The sequence below is a fragment of the Mycteria americana genome, chromosome 25, assembly GCF_035582795.1.
Source record: "Mycteria americana isolate JAX WOST 10 ecotype Jacksonville Zoo and Gardens chromosome 25, USCA_MyAme_1.0, whole genome shotgun sequence".
NCBI lineage: Eukaryota > Metazoa > Chordata > Aves > Ciconiiformes > Ciconiidae > Mycteria > Mycteria americana.
In genome coordinates this window covers 2,746,213-2,766,500 of record NC_134389.1, presented here as the reverse complement: position 1 = coordinate 2,766,500, position 20,288 = coordinate 2,746,213, and the positions used below count along the sequence as shown (strand labels likewise).

Genomic DNA, 20,288 nt, shown 5'->3' with positions numbered 1-20,288 from the left:
GGTTGCTCGCAGCTCTGCTGTGACAGCAAGCCCAGCCCTGCCGGGTGGGTGTAGTGCAGGATTAGCTCCAGGCTTGGCTCTGCCTCGGCCTCCCGGAGGTTTCTCCCTGGTTTCGCTAGCGGGGAGCAGGTTTGCACCCTGCCAGGGCTCCCGTGGGGTGGGGGTACGGCCCCGGCTGGATGCGCACCCCTCCGGTGCCCGGCCCAAGCCCTGCCGCCGATGCAAAAAAAAGTCAAAAAGCCAGCAGGGCTTTATCCTCGGTGCAAAACGACCTGGGAAAGCAGGGACTGCTTAGCGTCCGTATTTTTCTGCTGCAAAGGGAGGGCTCCAAGCAGGCTCCTGTCGCCGGAGGCAGCATCCGGACGTGCCGTAAAGGAACAGTCCGTGCCCTGAAGTCATTCCGGCTGGTGGCATTCAGGTGCTGGGCGGTTCATATAGTCAGGGCGTAGCATCGGGCTCCTCCACTAAACCTCCCTGTGCAGCAAGGGACTGAGTGATGCAGGTGGAGCGTGTGCGGTTGAAGAAGACGCTTTTCATTTTTAACCAGCTGGGTTGGTTTTGTGTGTGACGAGAACTAACCAGACTCGGCGGCCGGGGAAGCTTAACAACAGCCTTGTTCGCTAAAGAGAGGCCTCGGCGTGGCTTCTGCGTTTGGTGTTTGTAATCGCTTTTAATGAAAACAGAAATCCTTGAGGTTTGGCTGATGTGTGCATCTTCTCCCCCAGATTTTGGACTGACGTGCGAGCCGCCTGCCCTAGTTGTGTCCTCCCCGGGGTGGGGGGGACCTGGGACCACGTAGCTGGTGGCCTGGGCGTGCATCTCGCTGCACGCCGGGGCGGCGTCAGCCTGATGCTCGTTTGAAGGTGCAATGGGATAGATACGGATTAAAAGCAAAACTCTTGCTCTCCGGTGGGGGTATCAACCTCCCGGCTTTATCACGGTGTCGCTTAAGATGTGACGCACGGGGGTTATCTTTGCCTTTCCTTTCCCCGGGAACGTGCACGCGCGCAGATGCGTTTGCAGTGATTTATTACACGACGCTGCTTCGGAGTTCGTGCAGCGCCCAAGAAACCTTCCCCCTCCCGGTTTTCTGCTGCGCAGAATAAGCTCCCGGGGCCGAGCGGAGGGAGGGCTCTGCGTTACAGCTCTCTCCTCCCCAGCAGCGTGTAAAGGTCTGGGAAACGCCGAGCCCGGTCCCTTTGAACGGCGGGGCTGGCAGCCCTCGGAGCGGTGCCGCAGCGCAGGCTCAGAGCCGCCGTCCTCCGAGCTTGGCTGCAGCCACGGGATCTCTCTGAAGGACGGGATGCCCTTGAGAGGCTGGTGGGGAGGGTTTCCAGCAGCGAGGCGTGGGTGAGCACCGTCCCGCTCCTTCCTCCCCTCCTCCTCTCTACCCCGAAAGAAAATCACCCATCTAGGAGCAGATTTCTGGAGGGGAGGGGGCCGCAGGGCAGCAGCCCCCACCCAGCTGCGATGGGGGGATGCTCAGCTCCCTCTGGCCTCGCCGGTGCAGCCTGCGGGGGTCCCGGCTCCGGCCCCCCGACGGTCCCGTCCGGCGCTGGGCCGCTCTGCCTCTCCAGCCCCGAACAAATTAAAGCGGGACTTTAGCAAAGCCCCTGCTAAAGCCTCTAAGCAGGTGCCTGCTCCTGTTAACGAAGAGCAAATCAGTGACATAAGACAGACGGCTAGGATAATCACGGCGAGCCTGGCTCCAGCGGGGACGCTGGTAGGTGAAGCTGGTCCTCGCCCTGCGGCCAAGGGTAGGGCTTTAGCGCTGCTCCTGCTTCCCTGGGGACGGCTCCTCCTCCTTCCCAGCAGCTCCCGGAGGTGCTGGGATGGATCCCAGTCTGCCCCAGGGGCTGTGCGGAGCAAAACGAGCCTTTCCCAGACGCTCGGCCACCGGCAGCGGTGCCAGCCCAAACTGGCGATCCGCTGCCGGCTCTTTGGGAGGGCTCTTCCCGTCCCACCGGATGAGGAACGGCCGGGTAAAATCCCTGCGGGCTGCTTGGCCTCCGCGGTGGGATGAAGGGCAGCGCTGAGCTCGGCCGCTCGGGACAGACCACCGTGCTGCTGCCCGCCTTGATGCTTTGGGGCGTTTCCAGCCACCTCTCCGCCGGCTGCCCCGAAAACACTGGGGGTAAATAAATACGGCCTGAAAATGAGACCAAAGCAACTGGTTGCCAAGCTTCGATGTGTCCGAGCGGACGGCTGATCGCTCTTCCCGGTCTTCCCTGCTGGGGTCCGGGCTCCGGTGCATCCCTTTGAGATGCCAGCGTGGGCAGGGTGCAAGCACAGCAGTGCAGGTCAGCAGTGAAACGGGGGCTTGGGGGGCCCCGGAGTGTCCCCCCTTTTTCAGCAGCGGGGTGTTGCTGCTGCTGTGATGCAGGATCAGGCCCGCTCTGGCTCAGAGCCTGCGAAGCGAGGAACTTCACCCCTGCTCCTTGCCCGCCGGCGCCTGCTCCCCTTTATCCCCTGCTCTCTCTTCAGTCCGCAGTGCCCGCTCCGAACTTCGCCATGCCCGTGACGGTGCCGGTGACCAACCAAAACACGCTGCAGTTCAGCAACCCGGGCAGCTCGCTGGTGACCCAGTCCCTGGTGACCTCCTCGCTGACGGACCCCCGGCTCCTCTCGCCGCAGCAGCCAGCGCTGCAGAGAAACACCGTGTCCCCGGGGCTGCCGCAGAGGCCGGCCAGCGCAGGTGAGCGATGCCGTGACCCTTCTCGCTCCCTGCTCCTCGTCCTCCCTCCGAGAGCCTTGCTGGGTGTGCAGCACCCAGCACGGGGCATCCCGGGGGCAGGACGCGTCCCTGCACCCGTGGGTGGCAGGAGCAGCCTGGAAGGGTTGTTGCCCGTGGGTGCTGGGAACCTGGACGGGTTCCTGCCCTCCTGCCGGAGGTCGATGCCCCCATTTTGTGCCTTGGCCTCAAATTGGGGGTGACCCTCCCCGCTTTACCAAGGTCTTTTCGAGAGCCGGATCCCCGCAGGGATCTGTTTCGAGGCTGGGCAGCGCAAGGAGATGAGTCACCCGGCGCCGTTCCCAGGCTCGGGGGTGGCTGCCGGCATCCCGCTCACCGGTGGCACTCCGGTGACACGGGACTGCTGCCTAAAAAGGGCTTTTCTGAGTCGGGCTGTGCTGGTTGCAGTTGGTCGCTGAGCGATTACTCATGCGGATCTGCTGACAGATCGGATGGAGCAGTCATTTCCAGCAGGGACCAGCGATGGGTGGTGGAGGGCAGGTTGGGGGAGAGGAGCTCGTCACCCGTGTCCCCTGCAGCGGCGGGGGGGGGGGGACGACAACGACGACGACGTGTGACCACAGCCCGGCTCTCCCGCGGTGCGATCATAAATAATAATAGCGTGCAGAAAGCCCCTGCCTGCTATTTTGGTTGTCACAGATGGTCTGTAAAAATCACACGGGCTGCAAATGGCAGAGCCCATGACTGTGACCGCCCGGACATCTGGGCGGTGGGCACTTGGCTGTGGCCCCCGGGGCTGTGAGAGCTCAGGGGGGGACTTTGCGAAGGGGCTGGAGAAGGGTGGGTGGGAGAAGGGCTGGGAGATGCCTCCCGAAGCGGGTCGGGTGGCTGGGTCAGAGCGAGCGGAAAGAGGTGCCTGGGCTGGGATGCAATAGGAGCCGTGCTTCGAAGCCAGCTCGTTTGCTCGCTGCTCTCTCCGCGCGGTCTCGGGGATGGCTCGAAGCGCTCAGAGACCAGGACGAGGCCCCCAGACCTCAGGGAGAGGGGGGCCGTTCTGCTCTAGGACTGGTCCCAAAGAGCAACGCCTCGCTCCAGGCTGGGCAGCAGAGCCCTCCTCGGGCACGGGCAGCCGTAGCTCTGGCTGCAGGGATCTCCCCTGCCCTCTCGCAGGCCCCTCTGCCGAAAAAAAATACAAGAGGCTTCGTTGTAACGCAGAATCCGCCGGAGGCTCGCCCTTTCCATCTCGCTCGCTCGCCGTTCGTTTGAAGGGGGATAATTTCGCGGTTGCGAGCATAGAGGTGTTCCAAGTCCGGCCATCTGCGTCTCATTCACTCGCTGCCTGGGACACGGAAGAAATCCTGTTTATAGGAGCCAGGCCCTTGCATGTTAGAAGAACTTTTTTTTTTTTCCCCCTTCAATTTTTTTATTTTTTTAGCAAGGCACTCGAGCTGAGAGCGGAGCGCTGCGGCGTTGTTCCCAAAGCAAACGCGCAGCAGAGCGTTGGGTCGGTATCTCGGCGCTTGATGCCGTCTGCTCGGGGACAGCACGGGAGAAGGGTGGCCAAGGGGACTGGGGACAGGGTCTGCATCGCTCACCCAAGGGGGTGAGCCCGCTTCGGCAGCACGGGGTCTGGGGTGCGGGTGGGGTCCCGCAGCAGGGCACAGCCCCCAAATCCTGCTGGGGTCCCTCCTCCGGGACTTCGCATCCCCATCCCTTGAAGGGAGGAGCCGCAGTGCCGCGGCCGCCACGTTTTGGGGGTCACCTTGCCCTTTTTCAAGCCGTAAAATATTTTTGGGACCACCGCCATCCCCGATCGTGCTCCCATGTGGGGAGCACACACGCTTCCCTGCACGGCAGTGGCTCAGCCCTCCGGCAGTCCTCCCGCTTTCAGGGGCTCGCTACAAGCCCAGACCCGAGAACCGGGGGCTGGAAAAAAGGTTTCTGTCTCAGATTTCCCCATCTGGGGTGAGAAGGGTTGGGCGGTGGTTAGAGGTGGGGTTTGGGATCGGAGGCTCCTCGTTCCCCTGCCCAGGGCTCCGGGATGACTGCGGTCGCAGCTCCGGAGACTCCGTGCCGGCTGTTGGCCGAAATCGCTGCCCGCGGCGTGGCCAGGCAGCCTCAGGCTGTGAATAGGTGGCTTTCAGAAATAACTCAATAACAAGGCAGAAAAAAAATGAAATCTGCTTGCAGGCGAGGCAAAACGTTCAGTTTATTGGGGATAAAAAGGCCTCTGGTACGTTTTTTCCCGGCACGACGGGGAGCGGCGGCGCTTTCCAAGCGTTGGGACCGTGGGAGGCCGAATTGTAGCAGCGCCCTGGCAGCGTGCGGGGATGGTTTCCATTCGGTGCGAACATTACAGGGGAGATAGTGTTTCACGTCTTGCTGCTGGGGCTCTCTTCCCCGGCAGCACCGGCCCCGTGTCCCCCAAAGCGGGGCTTGGAATAAAATAGCCGCAGTGTTTTCCAAGCCGCCTCCTTTGGAGCGGGCTCCTGTGCTGCCTGGCTCCTACCCAAAGGAAACGGATCTGCCTGGATAATGTTTCCCAACCTGATCACCAGGAATGCTGCTCATTTTGCCCAGGACTTTCTCCCCGGGAAGGCAACACCGCTCGTTTTCCTCCGCCTTCCTCCCTCGTGCTCCCCCTCTTCCTCCCCCGCAAACGGAGGGATGCTCACCCTGTTTCCGAGCGAACGGTGACCCCGTGTTTCCAATTGCTTTGCAGGGGCGATGCTCGGGGGAGACCTGAACAACACGAACGGAGCCTGCCCGAGCCCCGTGGGTAAGTGAGGAGCCGTTGCCTTTCGGCAAGCGGCGTGGGTGCCGGGACCCGCGCCCTTGGCCCTGTTGGCCGCTCCTTGCCTTGGTTTCCCCACGCGTAACAGAGGATTTTGCTTTGCTGGTCAGCGCCGTCGGTCCGTGGAGAAGCACTAGGGAAGATTTTGCTGCCGTGGGCGGCGGGAGGGTTTGGCACGTGGAGCTCCCGGCCAGCGCCTTGCTGGGGGCCGCTGGTTTCAGCGGAGACCCCGGGGACCGAGGCAGGAGGGGCCGCGTGTGCTGGGGGCCAGCATCTCCCCGGGGTCTTTTTGGGAGAGCTGCAAATCAAGGGGCCGACTGAGATGGCCGCTGAGGACCACGGTTTGGGCAGCTCTGGGTTTAGCTCCCGGCGCTGCAACTCCCCTGACCTCGGGTGAGTCACTTAACACCTGATTCCTCGTTGCGCTTGGGCCCTATAAAGGAACTTTACTGCAAGGAAAAAAGCTCATTAAGGTCCCTTTCCACTGCGAGAGCCTCAGTGCTAACGAGGCTCAGACCTTGTGGCTTAGCTCCCCAGCTATAAAATGCGCTAATAATACCTCCTTCCCCACGGTCTGCCTCCGCCGTCTGCGGGGTGAGGGCTTTGGGGCCGGCGCTTGCGTAGGAGCAACCCAAAAGCCAGCGACGGCCCCCGGGTCCCGCTGGGAAGCAGCTGCCACAACCGGCACCGCTGCTGCGGGCTGGAGCAGGGCGGGCTGCGGTCCAGGGTTTAGCGGGGTGGATGCCGGCCATCTCCGGGCGAGGCAGAGCGGGGAAGGCAGCCTTGCACCCAGAGCCTGGCTCGTCACCTCCTCGGGGGCTTTTTGCGGTGAGGCTCCAGCCGACAGCACAGAGGAGGAGTGTGGAATTCGGCGCTGCCCCAGTTAAAAGCAAATTGGAGCCCAGGTCCCACGGGTTGCGTGGACGGGGCTGGTCCGGACGTGGTTCTGCAGCACCGCGGCCACCCATCGCCATCCCCTGCGCCGCGGCTGCTCCCGGGAATAACCTTTTCCCTGTGCCGGGCAGCAGCCGCGCCAGTGCCGGGGGAATTTCTCCCTGGCTGCGCCTCCAGAGCAAACCCTGCCAGGGCAGTTCGTGGGGCTGGCGTCTCCCCGGGGCCCTTGCAGCACCCGACGCAGAGCTTCCCTCGCAGAGGGAAGGGGCCAGCGTGCCGCGGCCCCCAGCCACCTTCGCGGCCCCTTTTCCCCCCCAGGCCGCCCCCACGTCAGCTGTCGGGAGCAGCCGTGGCGGCGCGGAGCTTGGCAGGGCCCGTGAATGTCAGCATTGACGTCACCGGAGCATTCCCCGCGTTCCTGCCGCCGCTCCAGGAAACGGGCGCGAGGAGCAGGGACAGCCCGGCCGTGGCCAGCCGTGCACCCCTGCCGTCCCCGGACCCCCGCCATCCCCAGGGCTCCCCGCGCCGGCTGCAGAAGGAGAGCCTGGCTCTGGCTCTGGCACTGTGCTTGCGGTTTTCGGGTACCTGGGACGTCTCTTCCTCCTCCTCCTCCTCCTCCTCCTCCTCCTCCCTTGCAATCTCTGCAGCGCGGAGCGATCACCTGCTGCCTCTGAGTCATCAGCCGCCGGGTGCCTCTGGCCCGATCCTGCAGCGATGCGGGCTGCGTCCCCGCGCCCTGCCTGCACACGCATCCTCGGTGCCTCTGGGGGGGGGAAGCACCGTGCCCACCCTCCCTGCCCCATCGGGGGATGCCGTGCCCTGGCCATCCCCGGCTTTGCGAGGCCATGGGGCACTGCCGGGCTCAAATTCACACCAGGGTGGTGCAAAGGCGGGCCGGAGTGCTCCGCTTTTGGACCCCTTTTTTGGGGTCAGGGTTATGCCGAAATCCTAGCGGGAGCGCAGCCCTTCTCCCTGCAGCTCGCAGGGGTGGCCGGAGCCAGGCTGGGGGGGCTCCGTCGATGGCAGCGCCCCAGGCCCCCTGCCAGGGAAGCCCCTTTGGGGGTGAGCGGCAGCGCTGGGACCCGAACCTGCTCCCCTCCAGCACCGGGGCCACCCCCGTCCACACCCCAACCCGCGCGCACGATCACGTAGCGTACCTCAAAGTGGCAGTTACCGTGAGAGCCGGTAACGTCCCTGTCACGTTGTTGGGAAAGAGAATATTAAGGGATTTAACATTTCTTTTGGCTTTGCCTCCGTCGGCTTTTGCATGGCCGCCGGCACCGCGGGTCACCTGGGGAATTTTACGCACCTTCGTTGTTAATAAATATAAAAGCCCGTGGCCTTGCAAGCGAAACGCATGTCGTCCACGGTGCGTGGAGGTACCCGGGACCTGATGCGCCAAGCGCACGCCTTATGCACGGCTGCTCACGGCGATTCGGGACTGGGAGGACGCCTCGCTGGGGACAGGAAAGCCTGTCCCCTCCCTCGGGCAGGGACACGGATACAGGAGTTGCCGTACAGGGCTGCCAGGCCGCGGCAGCCCGGCCACCACGGGCATCCCTGACGGGCACCTCCGGTGGGGCAGCATCCCTCGTCCCTGGAGGCATCGGTGGGATCAGACCCGCGGCTCGCAGGGTGCGGGGCCGTCCCCCGTGCCCGCTTTACCCCATCACCGATGTGTCTGGCCCCGGGACGGCTCGGGGAGAGGCAGCGGCTGGCACTCGGCCCCCGATGAGCACGCGCCATGGCTGCGGCGTCACTGCCACCAGCCGCCTGCTGAAATGCAGATGTAGCGCAATGGTAGATGTGATTAATAATGCAATCAGCGACCTATTTTTCCCGGTCTAACGTGCAATGAATATGAGGGCTGAATCCTGGTGATTGCTAAACGCCTTTCTATCTTTGGGGCCTATTCATAAAAAAAAAAAAAAACCCCTCATCAGAACAGTAATCTGATCCAATTTATTCCTTTCCTGATGTTCATCAAATCTTTTCCTTTTTAAATTTTTTTCTTCCTTTCCTTTCTTCTCCCCCCCCCCCCCCCCGCTTTGCACATAAAATCCTTAAGTGGGGCAGCAGGAGGAGGAGGAGGAGGAGGGAACCTCAGATCTTCAAAGGGGCAGTGGGAGCAGTGAACCGAGTCCTCGCTCTGCCACAGCCCCTTTTTGCTGCTCCGGTACCGTAAAGAGACCTTAAAAGTGAACGTAAGAGCAATTATCCCCCCTTGCTAGGGCCCCAGTACCCTGCCAGAGCAGCAGAAAGAGGCCTTGCTGCAAACCAGGCCTGTAATATTTATTGGTTCTTATTGCAGTAACAACCGTGGGTTCCTGCAGGTTGAGGCTGCCCCAGGCGCTGGGAGCTCGGGGCCGGCTGCCTGCCCTGCCGCTGCCGCTGCCGCTGCCTGGCCCGGGGCAGCTTTGCCTGGCCTCCGTGGGGAGGATGCAGTCGCCGCAGGCATCTGAGCGGCCGCCGAGCTTGCCCGGGGCTGCGGCGTGCTGCCGGCCGGCGGGCAGGTACCCGCCCAGGGGCTGGGGATGAGCCCGCCTGCTGCGCTGGAGGGTTTTGGGGGAGCCTGGAGGGATGCGGTGCTGCTCTCCCGGGGAGGAGCGCCCGTGGAGCCCCGCTGCGGCACCGCTCGCCCTGCGCGCGTTTACCACCGCCGTGCGTTCGCCTCCTTCCTCACCGTCCCCCATTTTCCTGCAGGAAACGGCTACGTGAGTGCCAGAGCCTCTCCGGGTCTCCTTCCCGTGTCCAACGGCAGCAGCTTGGGCAAGATCATCCCGGCCAAGTCCCCGCCACCGCCCTCCCACAGCACGCAGCTCGCCACCAACAGCCGCAAGCCGGATTTACGCGTGATCACCTCGCAGAGCGGGAAGGGGCTAATGCACCATTTGGTGAGTGCCCGGCAGAGGTCTGCGAGGAGACCGGGGTGGGAGCGTGTCCCCGGCCAGCAGACTGGTCGCAGGGTGGACTTTGCGCTGGAGCGGATGCGGTGAGGGCACCTATTCCGTGCCGTAGCGGTGGGAGCTGGCTGGGGCCGTGCCGGCGGGGAGACCCGAGGAGGAAAGCTTGAATTCCCGTTTGCACCGTGCCGGATGCAAACATCGGGGTGCAAAGCCCTGCGCCGGGCACAAGTGTAACCCGTACGCACCGTACGTGCCCGGTGGTAGGCGAGGGCGCGGTGCCGGCGAGCGTGGCGGCGCGGCGGTTGGCGGGGCTGTCGAGTTAACGGTGCCTCTCGGTTTTCTCTCTGTTCTCCCGCGGGCAGACGGAGGACCACTTGGCTCTGGTGAGTTCCCTGCTGAGCGTGCATCGCGGCGGGGGGGGGAACGTGGGCCGCTTGTCCCATCGCTCCCCGCACCCTGCCCTGGCTTGGCGAAGGCGCGGGGCGCGCGTAGGGGGTGGACGCCGGCCCCTTTGCCCTCCGTCGGGAACGCGGTGGGACGCGGCTGCCAGGGCAAATGTCACGTCCAGGCCTGCCACGGCAAATCAATCCCGAGAAAAACGCACGTTTAGGAAAATCGGGTTCCCTATGGAAAAGAAGGAGCTGGCACGAGCTGTAAAGCGCCTGTTTCTCCACCAAGGCTTTTTTAGCTGGGCTGGTTTCCCCGCGGGAGGTCAGCCCGGGTCCCTTTTGGGGCCGGTGCTGCGCGGAGCCGGCCTGGGCGCTGCCACCGCCCGGGGACCTGCCCCGTGGGCTTCGCTGGAGCCACCACAGTTTACAGCACGGGAAGACCTGGCCCACTGCCACCGCGTGAGAGATAGGGAGTAAATCAGGCTCTTCCCATATTAAGGATATTATTTAAAGCCTGTGTAAATCCACTGGCTGGCTAGCGCACTCCCTGAACCTCCTTTGTGCACAGGGGCAGTTTTCCGTGTTATTTTTATGGCTTTTTTTTTTTTTTCTTTTTTTTTTTTTTTCCCCTCCCCTGCCAGCAAAGTGAACACCACCTTGTTTGTGGCAATGATTCACCCTGTTCCGTTGCTATTCTGGTGCAGGGCAGATGGGCGACAGGTCAGCGCAGCGAGGAAAGGGCGAGAGCCGCTGTAGGATGCAGCTAACGCAGCCAGGGAAAAGCTCTCCAAAAACACGGGAGTAAGCCAATACCTCTCGCAGCCTGCAAGGAGACACTCTTGGCCGGGGGAAGGATTGGCCAGGGCTTTGGCAGACTTGAATTCTGCCGCTCTCCATGCCCCAATACCCTTCTTGCTTAATGGCCTCCTCCCGGCAGCTCCGTGCCTCAGTTTCCCCATCCGCAGAGTGAAAACAGTCACCACCCGCCTCCCCATCTGCTCATCGCCCTTCCCGCTGCCAGAGGGCATTGCCTGTCTCCGAGCTGGAGGAGCAGCTTGCTTTAGGCAAAAATCAGCCGGGTTGGCATTAACAGTTTTAATTGTTAGTCTGAGCTAACCCGGCTGATTTTTGCCTGAAGTGAAGTACAGTCCTCGCCCAAGCCCAGCTGGCAGCGGGGAGGTGGAGGGTGATGAAATCCAGGAGGGGGGGGGGGGACAGGGACCTCGGCACAGCTGGATCGGGAAGGGGAAAGCGGAGCGTTGCCTCGGCTGCTCTGCGGATTCATCCCGCCTGGTGCGGATGCCCCCCCCCGGCTCTGCTTTGCTAACCTTCTCCCCAGATTTACTCCCTCCATATTGCTCAACCTACACACCAGAGCCGCTCTCGAAATGGCAGCTCCCACCTCTGCGCGCAGGCGGCAGGATGAGGCAGCCACCCCTCCGCTCAGACCTGCCCCGCTGCCCTTAACCCTTCGCCCCCGCCGACCTCGACGGTTCGCTCCCGGTAGCTTTAGGCTCCGAGCACGGGCTGCTCTTTTAGTGGGTCCAGAGAGGCGTCCCCCCCCCCCCCCCCCCCCGTTTCTCTACATGCACCTGATCTGACGGGCAGAGCAGGATCCGTCCAGCAAGCCCAGGGCGACAAGCTGTCCCGGCCGGGAGCATGCCTGCATGGGTTTGTAGTGAGCCCGAGGGGCGGTTTGCAACGGGGCGGGGGGGCAGCTTGCGCACCCCAACACCCTGCATGAATCGGGATGAAAATCTGGGTGTTTCCTACAGCGCGGACGGGTCTGACATCCCCGCGCTCGCCTCGTGCTGTAACGGCGGTGGCTGCCGCCCCGGTCCCGGGGCCGATACGCCCCTGCTCAGCCCGCGTCCCACCGCCCCAGCCTTCCGTCGCGGCCGGACTCACGCCCACGCCGATGCTCTCCCAGGAAAGCCGCAGAGCCGAGGCTACCGGCGGGGCGGAGGGCACGGGGCTGCGGGTCGCATCCCGCTGGGCTGGCTCGGGGTCTGGTGCAGGCAGGAGAGGGACGGGGCCGAATCCTGCCCACCGTGAAGGCATTTCTCTGCAGTGTCCTTAACCCGCAGGCAGTGGGCACGGCCGAGGGTGGTTGCCAGCAGGATGCACGCCAGGAAAACCTGCTCCTACAGCCCCAGGGCTTTAGCAATTAGAGCCCTGGTAATCCCTTCCCCGGGTGGTGGGGAGGGACCTGCGGGCTGGGCAGCGTGTGGGCGCAGGGTGCTGCGAATCCAGCACGCCGGGTTAACTGTCACCCTCCGGAGGTGGCAAGGGCAGGGGTTTTAGCCTCCAGCCTTACCCTAGGAGAGTCCTGCGTGGCCGTGAACCATTGCAGCATCCCACACCCAGCCCTAAAAGGGCCTGGGGGCCCTCAGCACCTCGCAGCGAGCCGGGAGGAAGGCTCCCCGCCGTGTCCCTGGGGACACAGCCGGCCTCGTGCCAGGCGTGATTTAAGCTGGGCACTGCCCCAGTCTTCACAGGGTGACGTGTGCCGGGGTGCTTCAGATTAGAGTCAAGCCTCTTGAGTCTGATTTAAATCAGATCAGCAGAGACAGCCCAGATTATCTGCCTTGTAAACAGGGCTGAATCTGACCCGCAGATCCACCCACATAACTGCCTGGAAAACCACGGGGGGAGGCTGGCGTGCACCGGTCCAAGGGCAGAATTTTTCCACAGGGGACCTGCTAATGCCTGAATCACCCAAACCTCATGGGGGCAGGGAGCCGGCGGGTTGCCGAACACTGGGTTTTAGGTTTAAGGATGCCAGAGTGCCTTTAAAGTCCTGAGACTGGTGCTTAGCATCTTCAGCTTGCCTTAGAGGCAGAGGGCTCGTTCTTGGGCATGGGTGCTGCAGGGAGGAGGACGTGTCGGGTCTGCGCTGCGTTAGCCGGTCCTGCTTTTGTTTGGTACCTTTCTCGCTCCCTGAGTAGCACAGCAAACCTCACATGCACCCTCTGGAAAGCCGTGACTCTTTTTTTTTTTTTTTTTTTTTTTTTTACATGAGAAGGAATACAGCCTGAGGCATCCCGCTGTTGTTCCCCCTCCGTGCATGCAGGGACGTTGCTGGTCCTTGCGGGTGAAGCCCAGCCCTGGGCAGAAAGGTGACCCAAGGCCAATGCCAAGTGACCTGCAAATGAATGTCACAAGGGTCCTAAATGTCTGTAAGTGGTGTGGTTTGCACTTTGCTTCGTTGCAATAACGGCCAGAGGAAAAATCCTGCTTAGTCCCACGGTCTCTGTGAGCAGCCTTGGCTGCTTCAAAGGCTGGCGCACGCCCAGGGGGGCAGCTGCAGACCGAGGTTTTGGGGGGCCGCAACCCCCAAGGACGACAGAATAAAATGCATCGGGGTTGTAACTCCCTCTCCGTTTGCTTCCCCGGCAGAATACGCAGCGGTTAGGTGTCTCCCAAGCAACTCACTCTTTAACCACGCCGGTTGTTTCTGTGGCTACTCCGAGTTTGCTGACGCAGGGGCTGCCTTTCTCTGCCATGCCCACAGCGTACAACACAGGTAAGAGTGCACAGCCCGGGTAAGAGCTTTCCCATTTCACTTCGTTTCATTTCATGTCGTTATTTAATTTAATACGAGAGGGAAATGCGCTGCTGCAAGCACGTGCCTGGCTCTCCCCGAGCAGCTGCGTCATCACTCGTGGAACTCACTGCCGCAAGACGTGCTCGGGTCCAAGAGTTTTACAGGATTAAAATCAAGGAGGAACTCATATAAATAACGAGAACTCGCTGTCATATCCAGAAGGTCTGCGAGGGCCCGATTCTGTCACGCTCCAGCCCATTGCGCTGTCCTGGCAGCGTGAAGGTGCTTTTAAGTGGATGCTAATTACAGCTACACCCATCTCCAGGCTCTTGAGAGCTCTGGGTGATGTTGTAATAGGGGCTTAATGAAAATGAGCGTCAGGCCCCCAAAAGTTTGGGAAGAATGCAAACCAGCCTGCTCGTAGGCACATCAGATTCGGGCTGGTGGGGTTCGAACCGGCCCGAGGCGACGGTTACGGCGCACTTGCCCGAGCGAAGGGGTTGTTCATCGGCGACCTGTCAAACCTCCACGAAGACTTTAAGGACTTGCTGGTTTCCTGCGTAACTCCCTTTGGCATTTGCTCAGAGAAAAATTTGCAAAGATGTCAAAAGCTGCTTGTCTGGAAGAGCCCAGAATAGGCGTGTTGGGAACTCCCTCTCCTAATTAGTAGGTGTAGCCCACAAGGTGCCTGTTTGTGCGTGACAGAGTAGGCTCCTCTCCCTGCGTGGAAATCGTCGCCGGCCGTGTGGTCCACCAGCCGGTCTGCGTACGGCCAACGTCCCCAAAATAGGTTTTAATTGAGCCCTGCGCTGCTGCCGCGCAGGGCGGAGGGGAGGGGGGGGGCTGAATTTCGGCTTTCTGTATTTATTTTTCTCTTGCAGATGACCACAGGCAGAGAAGCGTTCCCACTCGGGCGCCTTCGGTGCCTGTGGCTGGGATGTTTGCGTAGAGATACGGCAGCAGGGGTTATCGCCGCGTAGATAGCCGTAGGGTGCGTGTGCCCTGAGCAAACTCCGAGCTCGGGGTGTTGCCACTTGTTCTTTCCAGGCCTACGCTCTTAATTGGGTGGGAATCGTCTTGATTTCAGGCCGTGGTGAGCTTCCCGCCGGCCAGGGTTGCGTGCCCTTTTTCCCGTGCCTGCTCCGCAGCCTGATTAAGTCAAACCTGACCGTTTGCAGCTTCGAGATACGGGATGGCTGCAGTTCAAGCTCTTGGCGTTGGCCGCGGAGGCGGCTGTCGTAACCAGTGGGTGTCAGGAGCTCCTAAACCAGACTGGCGGGTGCTGGGGGTAAAGAACCACGTAGGGCAAAGAACCCAGTCCTGGGACTTTCTGTAGGGTGTGCCTCGAATCAGCCCCGGCAGCTTTGGCAGCGGTTCAGCGCCTTTGCAGCCACCTCTTTGTGTTCTGCTGCTGCAGGCGAGTTTGGCCCCGCTCGGATGGGGAAGGCTGAAACCACAAGACGCCCAAAACGACAGCGAGAAAGGGGGAGAGAAGGGGGGGCTCGGGGAGGGAGGGCGAGGGCTTGATAAACGCTCAGGGTCTGTGGGTGGCTGTATCAGATGCAGACGCGGCTCTGGGGAAGCAGCTGACCAAGGGTTTGACCACCTCCTGGAAGAGCAGTTGCTCCCCCCACCCCGCCCCGTGAAGTGTAGCCGCAGGATTTGCCCCCCTTTGCAAAATTCCCCCCTGTTTTGGGGATGCTCGGGTGGGTTTTGGGGATGCTCGGGTGGGTTTTGGGGATGCTCGGCTGGATTTTGGAATGCTCGGGTGGGTTTTGGGGATGCTCGGGTGGGTTTTGGGGATGTTTGGGTGGGTTTTGGGGATGCTCGGCTGGATTTTGGGGATGCTTGGCTGGATTTTGTGCCCCTGTACTCGGCACTGGTGAGGCCGCACCTCGAATACTGTGTTCAGTTTTGGGCCCCCCACTACAAGAGGGATATTGAGGTACTGGAGCGTGTACAGAGAAGGGCAACGAAGCTGGTGAAGGGTGTGGAGCACAAGGCTGATGGGGAGCGGCTGAGGGACCTGGGGTTGTTCAGCCTGGAGAAAAGGAGGCTGAGGGGAGACCTCATCGCTCTCTACGACGACCTGAAAGGAGGGGGTAGAGAGGTGGGGTCGGTCTCTTCTCCCAGGTCACAAGTGATAGGACGAGAGGAAATGGCCTCAAGTTGCGCCAGGGGAGGTTTAGACTGGATATTAGGAAATTTTTCTTCACCGAGAGGGTTATCAAGCACTGGAACAGGCTGCCCAGGGAAGTGGTTGAGTCCCCATCCCTGGAGGTATCTAAAGGACGTTTGGATGAGGTGCTCAGGGACATGGTGTAGTGGTGGTTTTTGGCAGTGTTAGGTTTATGGTTGGACTCGATGATCTTAAAGGTCTTTTCCAACCTATATGATTCTGTGATTCTGTGATTCTGTGATTTTGGGGATGCTCAGGTGGGTTTTGGGGATGCTCGGCTGGATTTTGGGGATGCTTGGCTGGATTTTGGGGATGCTCAGGTGGGTTTTGGGGATGCTCAGCTGGATTTTGAGGATGCTCAGGTGGGTTTTGGGGATGCTTGGCTGGGTTTTGGGGATGCTCGGGTGGGTTTTGAGGATGCTCAGGTGGGTTTTGGGGATGCTTGGCTGGATTTTGGGGATGCTCAGGTGGGTTTTGGGGATGCTCAGCTGGATTTTGAGGATGCTCAGGTGGGTTTTGGGGATGCTCGGGTGGGTTTTGGGGATGCTCAGGTGGGTTTTGGGGATGCTCAGCTGGATTTTGAGGATGCTCAGGTGGGTTTTGGGGATGCTCAGGTGGGTTTTGGGGATGCTTGGCTGGGTTTTGGGGATGCTTGGCTGGATTTTGGGGATGCTCAGGTGGGTTTTGGGGATGCTCACCTGGATTTTGAGGATGCTCAGGTGGGTTTTGGGGATGCTCGGGTGGGTTTTGGGGATGCTCAGGTGGGTTTTGGGGATGCTTGGCTGGATTTTGGGGATGCTCAGGTGGGTTTTGGGGATGCTCACCTGGATTTTGAGGATGCTCAGGTGGGTTTTGGGGATGCTCGGGTGGGTTTTGGGGATGCTCAGGTGGGTTTTGGGGATGCTTGGCTGGATTTTGGGGATGCTCAGGTGGGTTTTGGGGATGCTCACCTGGATTTTGAGGATGCTCGGGTGGGTTTTGGGGATGCTCAGGTGGGTTTTGGGGATGCTTGGCTGGGTTTTGGGGATGCTCAGGTGGGTTTTGGGGATGCTCGGGTGGGTTTTGGGGATGCTGCTGGAGTCGTGCGTGGGAAGAGCATCTCCCCCCCCTCCCCCTGCAAGCCTGGGGGGTGCCGGGGCGTGGGGGCGCCCGGCCGGGGGGGGGGGGGGCGGCAGCGGCGGGCGGGGAGCGCCCCCTGCTGCCGCGCGGGGACCGGCCACGCGGCGTGGGGCCGGCCCACGCCCGGGGGTCGCAGCAGCTCAGCGGGGCTTTACTGCCCGGGGGGGCGGGGGGGAGGGAAACGCGTGTCTGGGCGTTTTATACCCGGCCGTCCTCCGCCGCAGCGGGTCCGGGGGGGTTTCCCGCGCCGCCGTCCTTCCTGGGTGGAATCGGTGCGGGTGCGGGGCTGCGTTTGCCGGTGCTGCGGTTTTCGGGGGCAGTGGTAAGCAGCGGGTGTTGGGGGGTGTGGAGGTGGGGGGGTCCTGTTAGAAGCTCCTGCCTTGAAGCTAGAAGACGACTAGATGTAAGGAAGAAGTTCTTTACGCTGAGGCTGGTGAGACGCTGGCCCAGGTTGCCCAGAGAGGTGGTGGATGCCCCGTGGCCGGAAATATTCAAGGTCAAGTTGGACGGGGCTCTGGGCAACCTGATCTGGTGGAAGGTGGCCCTGCTCATGGCGGGGGGTTGGATTAGATGACCTTTAAAGGTCCCTTCCCACCCAAACCAGTCTACAATTCTAAGAGATGCGTCCTATGGCCAGCAGCCCTGTGCGACTCGCAGCAATAGCTGATATTCTAGAAGTTGCGGCTGGTTTGCCTCTCTTGAGCCCGTCTCCATCTTCTCGCAGTGCTCAGGGCTCTGTTGGAGTAGGTTTGACATTGAAATGACTGAAGGGCTCCTTCCTTTCCAGATTATCAGCTGACGAGCGCCGAGTTGTCTTCGCTGCCAGCATTCAGCTCACCTGGTGGGCTGTCCCTTGGCAACATCTCTGCCTGGCAGCAGCAGCAGCAGCAACAGCAGCAGCAGCAGCAACAACAGCAGCAACAGCAGCAGCAGCAGCAGCAGCAGCAGCAACAGCAGCAGCAACAGCAGCAGCAGCAGCAGCAACAGCAGCAGCAACAGCAGCAGCAGCACCTGGTTCCTGTATCGCTAGGAAATTTAATGTAAGTGAAACGGGTGCCAGGGGCCACTCAGATGACGTTGGAAAAGGAAAGAGGGGAACGGGGAATTCCTCCAAGGTGCCAAACCTGCAGAACCCGTGCTGTGACTCCCGCGCTGGGTTATCGTCAGCCTCCCACTGCAGGGCCCCCGCAATTACGCCGTGCTTCTAGGAGGCAGGAGCAGACCTGCCCGCAGCCCCGGGAGGAGCCAGAGCAGCCAGCTCCTAAAGTTTGGGCAATCCTGTCCCTACCGCTGTCGTAGGAGTGACCCTGGAGTCCCCAGCTGAGATCAGGGCGGCTTCGTGCTCGGTGATGCTCTCTGGGAGCTGCTTCTTGCTGTCTGTCTGCAGCGGGAGGGTTGCTCTCTTCACCTCATGGTGGGGGGAGCTGAGATCCGGCAAGAGGCAGAGTTAAATGGGGCGGTCGTTGCAGAGCGAGATGTCTGGAAATAGTGGTCCGGCTAGCCTAGGAAGAGGGTGGCTTTTAAAACTGAAAATGAATTGCTCTACTCCAGGGGAAACAAGTGCATACACTTGCATATTGGAGCAGGTTTTCTAAAGTGGATCCGCTTTTAGTCTGGAATAAAGTGTCCACACAGAGTATCTTAGTCCAAATAAAGACTTAAGCAACTTGCCCGCCATCACGCTAAGACCATGGGACAAAAAGCGGGGGGAATTGAAGAGGGGGATTCAGTGACTTTGCCCCAAAGCCACCTCAGGAGTAAGACTCTGACATCCCCAGCTTGAAGTGCCGGGTGGATGTGTGGATGTCAGGGTGCGGCAGGCTTTTGCACGGCGAGTTCGGTGCATTCCTCCGCTGCCTGGAGCACGTTTTCCAGGCAGGGCAGGCAGCAGCTTCCCCAGCAGCTGCCTGGACCTCCTGCACCAGCGGGCTGCAGGACGTGCGGAAAGCCCGGACGGAATTTCGGGTTTTAGTAAAGAGGCTGAAGAGGTTCCCGGCTTGGAGCAAAACCGCCCGTCCGAGCCCTCCGCCGGATTTACGCAGCCCCCGGGGGATGCTGGGGCAGAGCCAGAGGGGTGCTGGCGGGACGGGGGTGTCGCAGCCTGTCCCTCTCCTCTGCGTGTTTGGGTCGCTGCTGCGGGGCCGGCGGGTGGGATCGGGGCCGGATCGTGGGGTGCTGGTGGAGGGGGGGTGCCGCCCGCAGGGTTGTGCGGGGTCTAATCCTGGCTCGGCAGTGATGCTTCATGGTGAGTGTGTGGATTAGGAGTTCTGGAGTCATAATAATTCATAATTCTAATTAGGAATCTGGAATCGTAATCCAGATTAGTAATCTAATCCAGCTTCATAATTCTGGATTCATTCAGAATTATTAAATGCATTCCATCCAGAATTATGAATCTGGATTAGATGACTAATCTGGATTATGAATCTGGATTCATTCAGCCGCGAGGTGTGCAGGTTATGCGTTCTGTGGATTGGAGGGTAAAAGGCCACCGAAAAGATGAATAATGAGAGACTTCCCGTTATCTCCTCCTCCATCTGTTTCTCCCCCTTCCTCCCCCCCTGCTCTCCTCCTCCTCCTCCTCCTCTCCCAACCTCATCCCCCCGCCTTCCGGATGCCCAGACAAGGGAGTCACTTGTCCCACACCACCACTTTGACTGTCAACACCAACCCCAACATCAGCATCAAGTCGGAGCCCGTCTCGCCCAACCGGGAAAGAAACACTGCCACCCCACTCAGCACCTTCCCCCACCAGCCCCGGCACGAGCCCACCGGCCGCTCGCCCGTCGACAGCCTCAGCAGCAACACCAGCTCCTACGAAGGCAGCAGCGAGCGGGACGATCCCGCCCGCCCCGATTTCGGCTCATCCCTGGGCCTCCTGCGACCCACCAGCGAGCCCGAGGGGGAGAGCCCCTCCGTAAAGCGCATGCGGTTGGATACCTGGGTCACATAACGGGTCCCCGCCGTCCCTGGGAGCGCCGCCGGCTCGCAGCGGGGCCGCGGGGAGGGGGCGGGAGGGGTGGGGTGGGGTGGGGGGGGACGCGGGGGCGAAACGGGTTATGGGGATGGGATGGGGTGGGGGGAAATTATCATAAACTGCCTGAGAAATAGCTTTAGGATTTTGTAGGCGTTCATTCTAGCACAGCAGGCGATGCACGCAGTACATACGGCGCTCCTCGGCCGGGGGCCGCAGGCTCGGGATTAGCCGGGCACGTGGGGAAGGGGGGAGACGGAAATCAAATAGCTGCGTCCTCGCCGAAAAAAGCAGTCCCTGGCGACCCTCATCCCCGCCGGCCGGCGCAGGCGGGCGGACCGGGCGGCAGTCGGTGCCCGCTGAGCGGCGAGACCCCGGGGACGTCGGTCCCCCCCCGGGAGGTGGGACCGTATCCCTAGAGAAGAGCGCCTGCGGCAGGAGGGGCTCCGAGGGGAGACGGGGCACGGGGCGTCCCCGAAACGCGCCTTCGAGCGGCGCCTGGGCTCTCCTAGGGCCGTGGGCAGGGAGGGGCGGTTGGGACACGATCCAGAAAGGTTGAAGGGCTTTGGCAGGCGGCAGTTTTCCTAAAAAAGGGGTTTCCTAAACCAGCTGGGAAGGCAGGCTGGCATCGGCCGGCGGCGGCACGGAGAGCCCGGCTTCGATATTACGTGTGATGCAGAGGCGTCCGCAGCCCGCTTGGGCTGCCCGGATCCCGCAACGGTGTGTCGGGGGAATAAGAGGCAGATTTTTAAGGCTTAATCCTGTTTGCATGAAAAGTAGGCGCAGAGATTCCG

At 61.4% G+C, this 20,288-nt stretch overlaps 1 protein-coding gene across 8 annotated transcripts in view; it reads left to right on the top strand.

The window, feature by feature from the left end:
* The window catches only part of MEF2D (myocyte enhancer factor 2D), a 79,743-nt gene extending 60,196 nt beyond the window's left edge, over positions 1-19,547 (top strand). For 5 of the 8 annotated variants that reach the window (XM_075524709.1, XM_075524712.1, XM_075524710.1 and 2 more), the window contains 7 exons: positions 2,485-2,695; positions 5,415-5,471; positions 9,084-9,274; positions 9,649-9,669; positions 13,072-13,201; positions 17,308-17,560; positions 19,143-19,547. In XM_075524709.1, coding sequence (XP_075380824.1) covers positions 2,485-2,695; positions 5,415-5,471; positions 9,084-9,274; positions 9,649-9,669; positions 13,072-13,201; positions 17,308-17,560; positions 19,143-19,473 — 1,194 coding nt within the window. In that variant the 3' untranslated portion in view covers positions 19,474-19,547. The remainder of the gene's footprint in view (positions 1-2,484; positions 2,696-5,414; positions 5,472-9,083; positions 9,275-9,648; positions 9,670-13,071; positions 13,202-17,307; positions 17,561-19,142) is intronic. The other 3 variants (XM_075524714.1, XM_075524717.1, XM_075524716.1) reach the window with 3 other exon arrangements.
* The last annotated feature ends 741 nt before the right edge of the window (positions 19,548-20,288 follow it).